The 10,093-nt window shown below is 40.7% G+C and overlaps 1 protein-coding gene across 10 annotated transcripts in view; it reads left to right on the forward strand.

Moving 5' to 3' along the window:
• The window catches only part of TRIM9 (tripartite motif containing 9), a 99,685-nt gene that overhangs the window by 69,347 nt on the left and 20,245 nt on the right, over positions 1-10,093 (forward strand). For 8 of the 10 annotated variants that reach the window (XR_003913447.1, XR_003913450.1, XR_003913449.1 and 5 more), the window contains 2 exons: positions 5,087-5,244; positions 6,436-6,574. Coding sequence is in view for 4 of the 10 variants with exons in the window: in XM_029952347.1 (XP_029808207.1) it covers positions 5,087-5,244; positions 6,436-6,574 (297 nt within the window). In the remaining 6 variants the exon portion in view is untranslated. The remainder of the gene's footprint in view (positions 1-5,086; positions 5,245-6,435; positions 6,575-10,093) is intronic. The other 2 variants (XR_003913448.1, XM_029952350.1) reach the window with 1 other exon arrangement.

A 10,093-nucleotide genomic window follows, 5' to 3' on the forward strand; every position in this document is an offset into this window, starting at 1 on the left:
TTTGCTCTGTGCTCATTAAGTTTAATTAATTCAGTGAGAGCCAAGTCCTCTTTAGACTTTAAATAATTTTTATCTGTCAGATGTTTTCGATGGAAAGAAAAAGCCAAAAGGTCGTGATGCAATAGAGCTTGGCTTGCGTAACTTAACATACGCAACGGTGCCTGTTGTAGTGTTAGACATTTTTTTTCCCTTAGGATATTTTTGGTCAGTTTAATTAACTGCAATTTCACAGCTTGTCAGTAAAAATATCTCAAGAAACTGTACCTCTGAATTCATGAACAAATGGCCAAAATTTAAATAGCATTGGGAATGGTGCTAAAGTAATCTGACCATTAATACAATATGCGTAGTTGAGTATATGTTTTCTAATTGTGCTAAGCGGACTATAGTAGAAAGTTAAAATATTTTCAAAGCTGCTTGAAATACGCATTTAAAGTTATGACTCAAATTGACAACAAAAATATCTGTTTATTCCTTGACAAAAATTTTAGCATCTTTCTGGTTTTGAGATTTCATCTCAGATCCTTTTTTTCCCCTTGATATCAAAGAAGATAGGTGTGTTGCTGGTTTTTAAACGTTTCCAGTGAGGCCAGCTACTATTCAGCAAGAATGCCCTGCCTAAAAGTGTTCTCTCATTGGCCATGGATTTAACTGATCTGCTCTTTCTGATTCTACATCACCATCAAGCATTTGAAATCTATGTGGAGAATGCCAGAACCTTCTTCATTCAAACATCCCCAGAAAAATATCCCAGAATTGTTTAGGTATACAAAGTATCCCAAGATTCATGAGTCAGTACTGAAATGAAATGCCAGCATGCTCATTCTGAACTAGGATGAAACAGTGGCCAATGCTTACCAAGCCTTTTTAGCACATAGACCGATGGCTGTTAATCCCTTAAAAGCCTCTGCTCACCTAAGAACACATTTATCTTCATTAACCTATGTCGAATATAACAGCCCTGAGTATGCACCAAGGTCATGGGCAAGGTCAATGTGATGTGTACAGACCCTCTTATAAATCATGGAGAAAGAGCACCTAAAGGTTTGGTGGGAATGGGGTTGAGCACACGTGGTGACTCACATGTAATTTGTTTACTCATGTGATCTGTTCATGGTTTGGAGGCATGAAATGCATGTCCTCAAAACCTATGTTCACATTTCTCTTTAATAGTATACAAATGAGAACTTGGCAAAAATGGCTTGCTGTCCCTCTGAAGTCTAGACTTTCCTCAGATGCCACTTGTATTGTTCAGCTACCGTAAAAAGAAGTGATGGTCCGCCACAGAACATTCAGACAAAATGACTCAGTAGACCTGCATTCCCATCCACTGTAGCTCTTATGGTGAAATATTTCTTTCTTTTCTTTTTTTTTCTTTCTTTCTTTTGCAATTTTTTTTAAGTATAATTGACACACAATGGTACATTAGTTTCAGGTGAACAACATAGTGATTTGGCCAGTTGATACATTATGTTATGTATGATGAAGTATTTCATTAATTATAACAGCAAGTCTTGGGGAACTTTATCATTAATGTTACAGGAAGCAAAAGGAAACATTCCCCCGGGAATGAGGCTGGGGACTTGCCTCTAGGACACTATTACTACACAACAGTGTAGTGCAGTTTCAACACCAGCCCTTGGAGCCAGCCTGCGTGGCTTCAAATCCTGGCTTTGCCAGTCAGAAGCCATGAAAACTTTCTGTGTTTCAGTTTCCTCTTCTACAAAATAGAGATAATAATGGTACCCATTACTGTTGGGGCACTGTGAAAATTACATGAGTGACTCCACGGAAAGCCTGTCACCACACTGTCAAGCATTCAGTAAGTGCTCAAAAAGCATCCCTTGTCGTTATTTTTCATGTCCAGGGTGGGAGGCCATATGCTCACATGTCCTCCCCACACTCCTCTGATCTTTCACAAAGGAATTCTGCCAGTTGTGAGTGTTCACAATCTGAAGGATCTGGAAAAGAATTAAATGATTATTAAAAAAAAAAAGTAAGCTACAATCTGAACTAGAATTGCCTTTAAAAAGGCCATTTGGAAACTTTAAGAAGACACTTGCAGAATTTCACTTTGAGCCCAGACTCCCCCTAACCCCCTTCAAGGAGGTAAGAGCAGGTGTTCCTTGTAACTAAGAAGAGAATGTTTAGCCAGAGGCTTGATTTTATGGGTCACAAAAATGCTAAGCAATAGACTTCTGATCAGGTCAGGAGAAACTAGTTATTTAGGAAAAACATCATCATCTAAGAATGATCACAAAAGTGCTGAGATTAAGACAGCTACAGCAGCCCAGTGAGAGGAGTTTCAATAAAACAAACTTTCTTAGAGGTTAGCCCAGAAAGCATAATGCCATCCATTTTCAAAACACAAATAATAAGTTACTTTGGAAATACTTTATATTCTTATAGACCATTTGTTTTATACCTAATAAAGTGAAATAGGGTAATATAACACCCATTAAATGTCAGCCTTAGTCTTTACTAATGAGGCTGTAATTTTGTCACATTTGCCTTTTATATGCAACATCACTTTGGGGTAAATAAGGAAACAGAAAAAATAATTCTAAGCACATCAAGAGATAGATTTAGAAATGCAAATGTCTCTGTGTTCCTTCATTTTCCTCTCTCTCTCTCTCTCTCCTTCTCCCTCTCACTCCCTCCCTCCTTCTCTTCCTCAGTTTGCTTTTTTGTTTAAATCTGGACAATATTAAAATCTAAAGATTAGTGAGTGGTTAGACTCTTTATTATCTTTCTGGTCTTTTAAAGTGTATCCACTGAGGATTTACAAATGAAGTTCTCATGTTTTAATTACACATGACACCATGTATTTCAATTAATCTGTTAATTATACCTATGTCTATGCAGGGAAATCTGAGTTTCTTATCAGAGGCATTGCAAGTCTTTGCATGATTCAAGTTGAAACCATGTTGTGATCTTATTCTTTCATTTTAAAATTGATGAAATGCAGGCTGCCTGAAACATGAACCAAGGGAAAATGAAGACTGATGGGGAGCTAATGAAATAAAGAGAGTCCAAGGAATTGATCTATGGTAGGCTCTGATTAATAAGGACAGCTAAAAGCAAATATCCCTGGGGAGAATCATTCCATGTCTCTAGAAGCCCTTTGAAGAGCTGGTTACTTAAACTTACCATAATTTATTCCACTGTTAATATGTTAAAATTTATTATTTTTATAAGAAAAACATTTTAATGACAGAATAGTTCCCTAATACATGATAACCCAAAGTTGGCCCTCCAATGACAACTGTTAGGTGGCGCCTGCTTATGTATAGATGATCATTAGACGGTGTTACCTCTTTTCTCTCCTCTCCTTCCCATCCAGTCCTGTAGTCTATTCCTTGAACAAGGCAATGAATTTATTTACTCTCCTCCAATTCCAGATGTTCTGGGACCTCCAAGGCTGCAGAAGCCTCTGGTCTCTCCTAAGATCACCTGAGCTCCCTGCCATTGAAACCTGAAACAAGTAGGGGTGCCTGGGTGTCTCAGTTGGCTAAGCATCCAACTTTGGCTCAGATCATCATCTCACAGTTTGGGAGTTCGAACCCCACATCAGGCTCTGTGCTCACAGCTCAGGGCTGGAGCCTGCTTCGGATGCTGTGTCTCCCTCTCTCTCTGCCCCTCCCTCATTCATAATCTGTCTCTTGTCATAAATCACTTTTTAAAAATTTAAAAAGACTACTAAAAAAGAAACCTGAAACATGATTTCCCTTCCACTTCCATTAACTGGTCATACTTTTGATGTAATTATGTTTGGTCTACTTAGTCAGGCATGGTTTTCTTGTATCACAGTCTTTTCTTAGGTATAATTGACCTGCATCTCCTTCCCATCTCTTGTGTTATGGTCACTGCTTGTGTTTTCTAGATTGTCTACCATAGAACCTGCTTCTTAAACTGCTATTAAATAAGTCATCTTTTTGGTTGAGGTGATGGCAGGGAACATATAACTCAATGCATGACACAGAGTCCAATTTTGGTACAGTGTACCAAGTACCCTACAATTAATATTTGTTCACTTAAATGTCCCTGGGCATGGTCCAAACTGTTCCCTCCTCTTGTTAAAGTGCTTTAAAGATAAATTAATGTTTTGTTGCCGAAGAAAAAATTTAAGCAGCTCATAAAAACATCATTCCCAAATACATATACTGAGTTTATATATTAGGAACTGGGATTATGTGTTACCTAACATTTCCGTGTCTGTGTGTCTGAAGGTTCAACCACTCTGCAGTTTTAAGTGATAGAAAAGATTCTCAGCTCAAAATGGGGACAGGGGCATTTGGTGACTAGTAATACTGTGGCAGATTCTCACAAAGTCACGAGGACACCTTGACCCTCCCCTGCCAGGCCCCTTCTGCTCCCATAGTACTCTCCAGTCTCACAGTTGGTGGTTCTATGCCTGCAGGAATTGTGAACTTGAGCTAGCATAGCTACCTTGAAAGAATGAGGTCAAGTTCCTTGGAAGTTTTGATATGGCAAAACCACTGTTTTTATTTTATTTTATTTTATTTTATTAAATAAAATCACTGTATTTTATTATTTTATTTTCAGAAGTCACTGTTATAACTACTTAATGCACATAAGACCTTGAGTAGAATCACTGGCTTAAAAAAAAAAAGATAGAACCTTAGAAATATAATGGTGTCAGAGCTACTGCTTGAAAGGCAGTTCCAAGTTTATAAACTAGGGGGTCAAGGTTCAGAAAACATTTTATGACAAAATTTTCAGCCATGTTATGGATTAAATAGGCTTTAGTGGGCTGGGCTGGACACCCATCCCCCATGTAAAACATTTCCCTTGGGGATGATGTCTTCAGTCTCCAAGGGGGCGAGAATAGACCAGTTGTCTCCCCTCCACTGAGGTAGGAGGTGTCACCACAAGCTTGGGAAAAGGTAGCACAGCAGGTCAGAGACCAGCCCCACTCCTGGAGACTCTGGAAGGGATCCAGTTTAGGTCTCTTTCTGGGCCAGTGACTCTGGAGCCACATGTTGATCAGGGGGATGTTAACATTCCAAGACACTAAAACATTTGCAACTCAACTGAAGCCAGGATTACACTAATTTCTGTTTAGCTTCCTCTCCAGTCCCAGCAACCCCCATCCTGCAGCTGGAGGAGTGTTGTACCCACAACAACAGCGCCACACTGTCCTGGAAACAGCCACCTCTGTCCACGGTGCCTGCCGATGGCTATATTCTGGAGCTGGATGATGGCAATGGTGGTCAGTTCCGGGTAAGCAGAGAGCCTGCTACTTGTTAACCAAAGCCACTGACCACCTCAGAGAACCCATCAGGGGGTCTCGGGCCAAGCTTTCCCATCTCTTCTAAGACCAGACCATCCTGGGAGGGCCTGCCTGCCCTTCAACTGAGGCTTGCATTCTCCTTGAACCATTAACGATGGATGGATTTCTGAATAGAAACTGCTCTACCCTTCTTAAGAGAAAGCAGATGCAGTGCTGTAAGCTCTGGGGTCAGACTGCAGGCACCCATATCCGGACTCCACCATTTAGCTGTGTGACTGGCCATTTCTCCCACGTTGAGCCCTCGGGACCCCCTCATCTGAAAATGGGGAGGATCATATTAACATGTACCTTATGCATTGTTGTTTAGAGTCAATTACACAACCCGTGTGAAATTCTCAGCATGCCAGGATCCCCGACCCCAATCTTGTTAGTATCCCACCAGACAGTCATCATTTTGAGGCTGTGCTTGGAATACAAATTATTTTTACTCATTACATCAGCATAATGTTGCAAAGCGTGCAGCTAAAGAGGGAGGCACATGCCTAACCTATGCTAAAGATGCATTATGCTACAATTTATTTTAAGCCTTTGAAATGTCATTCTTCCTCCAGCCCCTGTTTCCTCCCCCTTCCCTCTGTACCACGATAAAAATGGTATTCCTGTGACTTTGAGGGTAGTCTTCGTGACAGTTCCTGAAGCTACCAGTGGAGTTATAAACACAGCAGAGACCACTTTCATGTTTTCAAACCCGTTTTTACAAATCTCACAGAAGGATAAAGAGCTCAGTAGGTATAACATGCTTATACATGCCAAGTTAATAATAGTAAGGCATAATGCTAACTAAAGCGCCTAGTTTTAATTTTTTAGGCCCTCGCCACTAGTAACTGCCATTCATTAAGGTGTGAGGCCCCTGCTAAAAGTACGGCACTGTGTCCATTTGCGCACATGACCTCCGTATGTGATCGTATAGCAACCTCATAACGTGGGCATTATTGTCCCCTTTTTACAGATGAGGAAACTGAGACTAAATGAGGTTAATTAAATGGCTTAGGATCTCACAGGATCTGAGCCAGATCAGGATGATGCCAACATGCTTGTTCCTTCCCTCTAAGCGACACTGGCTCTTCACCCCCTCACAGGAGTGGGCATTAAACAGTGCCCTGTTATTTGTTGACCCTCAGGAAGTGTATGTTGGCAAGGAGACGATGTGCACCGTGGACGGTCTTCACTTCAACAGCACATACAACGCTCGCATCAAGGCCTTCAACAAAACAGGAGTCAGCCAGTACAGCAAGACCCTGGTCCTCCAAACGTCTGAGGGTAAGGCCCTTCAGCAGTATCCCTCAGAGCGAGAACTTCGAGGCATCTAAAATGGCTGACAAGCCCGGAGGTAACCCCACCACTGCCCACATTCTCAAGTGTTTCCATGACTTGCTCTGCATTCTGGCACAAGGCCGCTGTTCCTCTCCTGCCGTTAGAGAGCCCATGGTATGTGGATGTGATCAAACCAAAGAGTCCACAGCGGCAGTTCAAATGGCCTGGGGCGTCGGCTTTCTTTGATAACATTCTAAATAAGCTACAGTTGAAGAAGCTGAAAAATGAAGGCCTGAATGTCCCCCCGTCCCCGGTGTGTGAAACAAATGTATCTAGGCTCTAGGGCAGGCTCCCAATATCCACGATACACATCACTTGCCAGTTTTGCCCAGATGATTCTAAATTGCTTTGTAGTGCTTGCTTGTTCTGGAGGGTGGGGCCGAGGTTCTTTCCAGCTGTGGATTTGTGTGACTGAACATGTTTCCAATGGGTGTGGGGTGCTAGAGCTGTTCAGAGAGGGCCCGTAGCCCACTCCTGGCCTCCCCAGCGCGGACCGCTTCCATCTCACACCGAAAGCTGAGGCCGGCGGCGCCAGGACTGAGGCTTCCTGTGGGCACCAAACAGGAAATGACCAGCAACTCCGCATTACCTCACCATTTTCACCTTTGCCCGTCCCTCTAGGCTTAGTTAGGCCCATGGGGCCACCATACAAGGTCACTCTCTAGCGAACTTCTCTAGCTCGCTTCTTGGCTATACTGTACATAGTTTGGTCATCAAAGACAAGCCTCTCCTCTCGGAAGAGGAGCTTGAATTTGATGACCAGGCATAACCTCTGAGGCTTTTAACATTTTCATTTTAGAAGCAATCACAGCACATGAAATTAAACCTATGAAGAGGTGTTTGTGGTTGGTGCCAAAGCATTTTCAGACCCTCTGGGTGTCATTTTAATCATAGAAGTCACCCCCATTGGCATTTCCCACAACCTTCCTCTGCAGAACTCTAATTGTGTTGATTTTGTTCAAATTCAAGATGTTAGCTAAAAGAACTGTGGTGGTGTTTTTTTTTTTCCCACGTCCCACAGACCTTGGCATGTGCCAACCACCCTTAAAATGGTTCACATGGTTAAAAACAAGCACAACTTCAAATCCCACAGCAAGGTTGACAGGTCACTAGCCGTACAAACCGTGCCTGGGGAGCATGGGTAAGTCTGTGAGGGATGGTATTCGAAGAGAAGGATTCGCTGAAGGGAAAATGGCCACATGACCTATTCCCGTCGGGTGATGGGGACGTGGTAGCTATAGCCTCCCAAATGATCATTCTAGCAACTTCTCTCTGGGATCACCTATCCGCTTGAGAGCAGTTGCCCTTTTCCCAAAGCACCGTGCTAAATGCTAAAGCCCTCCACGCGCTGCCTCGACGCAGTGCAGAAGGCCTTCGTGATGACGGCCTCATTGCCCAGTGCCACCAGGCGTACAAGGCGGTTTGACTGAAGAGTGAAGTGCATGCCACCAGAGCAGGGAGCCAGTTTGCAGCAATGTTGCTAATATGCGTCACGAGCCCTCCTATTTCTACTCATAATACATCATGGAAATCATATTCTTCTGCTAACACCAGTTATTAGCATAGCAGCTTGAGCATTCACGTTTCTCTTTTCATCCTGCAGGAGGATGTAGTTTCTCAGTTTCTCTTAATGTTCATAAGATTATGGTGTCTAATAAATTCCAGGATTGGAACTGCGATCCCCGTCACAGAACTGGGGGTCATTTTCTAAAAGAAACTAACGGAACAAGTCCTCTTCCAACAAGGAAACTGTACTGTAGAAATTAATTTCCTCCATGAATTTTATATATTGTGTACAAATATAAGGTATGTATCTAAATACAAAGAAACCCTTATCATCGTGTAGATATCAGTATTCTCTGTTACTGCACAGAAGTGATTTTCTCATGATGAAATAAAGTTCACACACATACTTTCTCCATAACTTTGGTTTGTTCTATTTGTTTCTCCCTCATTCTGACCCATTCAAATGGTGAGACAAGGTTTAGAAAGCAAGAGAAATAGTATCATGAATGGCCAACTAAAAAGAAAAAAAAGATTTGATCAATATTGTAATGATATAGAAAGCCTAGACAATTGAAGAATTATATTTATATTTACTTATATATGTTGTTTTCTAGAAATCAGTGAGAAAAATGCCATCGACAGAGATTAATACATTAACTGAACTTATATTATCCTCTATTAATCTTACTTCCTACAGTTCCTGGAAAGGTTTGCTTTGGAAAAAAATTTTTTTTCTTTGCGGCTATTGATGGTGACGTGGTGGTTCATTTTGGCTTTCTACTGTAACAAAATCTTGTGTGGTCTTCATAGCAAGAGCTAACCCCTTCCCAAAATCCAAAACAAAAATCTGTATTACAGAAGGGTATGATTTCATATGTGATAGCAAGTCTGACTTGTATTTATATGCATTTAGTCTGAGGTCTAAATCACTTATCACTTTTACTCTTTGATCTGTCATAAAACCATCTGCTGACTTACAGGTAACGCTATGCAGGGGGATCACATGTCCACATTGTTATAAATGCTGATCATTTTTTCCAAAAGTAATTTTGTTTACTTATTGGGCAGTGTTTGGTAAATGTTTACTGTATGTTTCACTCTGGGTAAAGAGGGGTGAGCAGATGTCGTCCCTGCTTTCATGAGCTTATAGTCTAGGAAGAGAGATAGTCCTTAAGAAAACAGACCCACAACTAGTTATGTACTTACAAGTTATCATAAACACTGGGAAGGAAGGAAAAAACACTAGCAGCAGGAAGACATAGTTTGTATGGGGGGATTGGTCAGGAAAACAATGAAGACTAATTTCATTCAATGGAAATTATCAAGAATGTGTTATTAAAAGAGAAAAGGAAAGGAAAATGCATCATTGGATGAGTTCAAGTGTGATTAGTTACCTCTTTGGGAATAGACTTAAAACTGCCATGCAAATAAAGCCAGTTGCAGATCTAAACCAAATTACCCTGACTGAAGAAGAAATATAACTGGAAGCCATTAACAATCTTAATGAAGTTTTAAAATAAGGCCCACAACCCCAGTTGTATATATATTTTTTAGACCTATTGACATTTTTTTATTTTTATTTTTTATTTTTTTACTTTATAAAGTTTCATATTTTTTAACATATGCAATTATTTTCCATCATTTACAATACAGTAGTTACAATGACACTCCAAACAGAAAAGCAAAGTAAAAAATCAAACACCAACTTCTGTTTCATGTAATTAGACTTATACAGAAATTAGAAGGTTAAGTAACAACTAGTTAATCACCTAATTTCACAGCTATCTGGAGTGGCAATCGTTATATAGCAGCTTATCTATGATACATTCAAGATACATGATACAATATATTACTTGTTCATAAGCTAAAACACAGCCTGCTTAATACCTTTCCTTAAATTCCACCTCTGTACTACAATATGCTTGAGGTCCATGCAAAAAAGTAGCTACCTTTTATCTA

This window comes from Suricata suricatta, chromosome 9 (genome assembly GCF_006229205.1).
Source record: "Suricata suricatta isolate VVHF042 chromosome 9, meerkat_22Aug2017_6uvM2_HiC, whole genome shotgun sequence".
NCBI lineage: Eukaryota > Metazoa > Chordata > Mammalia > Carnivora > Herpestidae > Suricata > Suricata suricatta.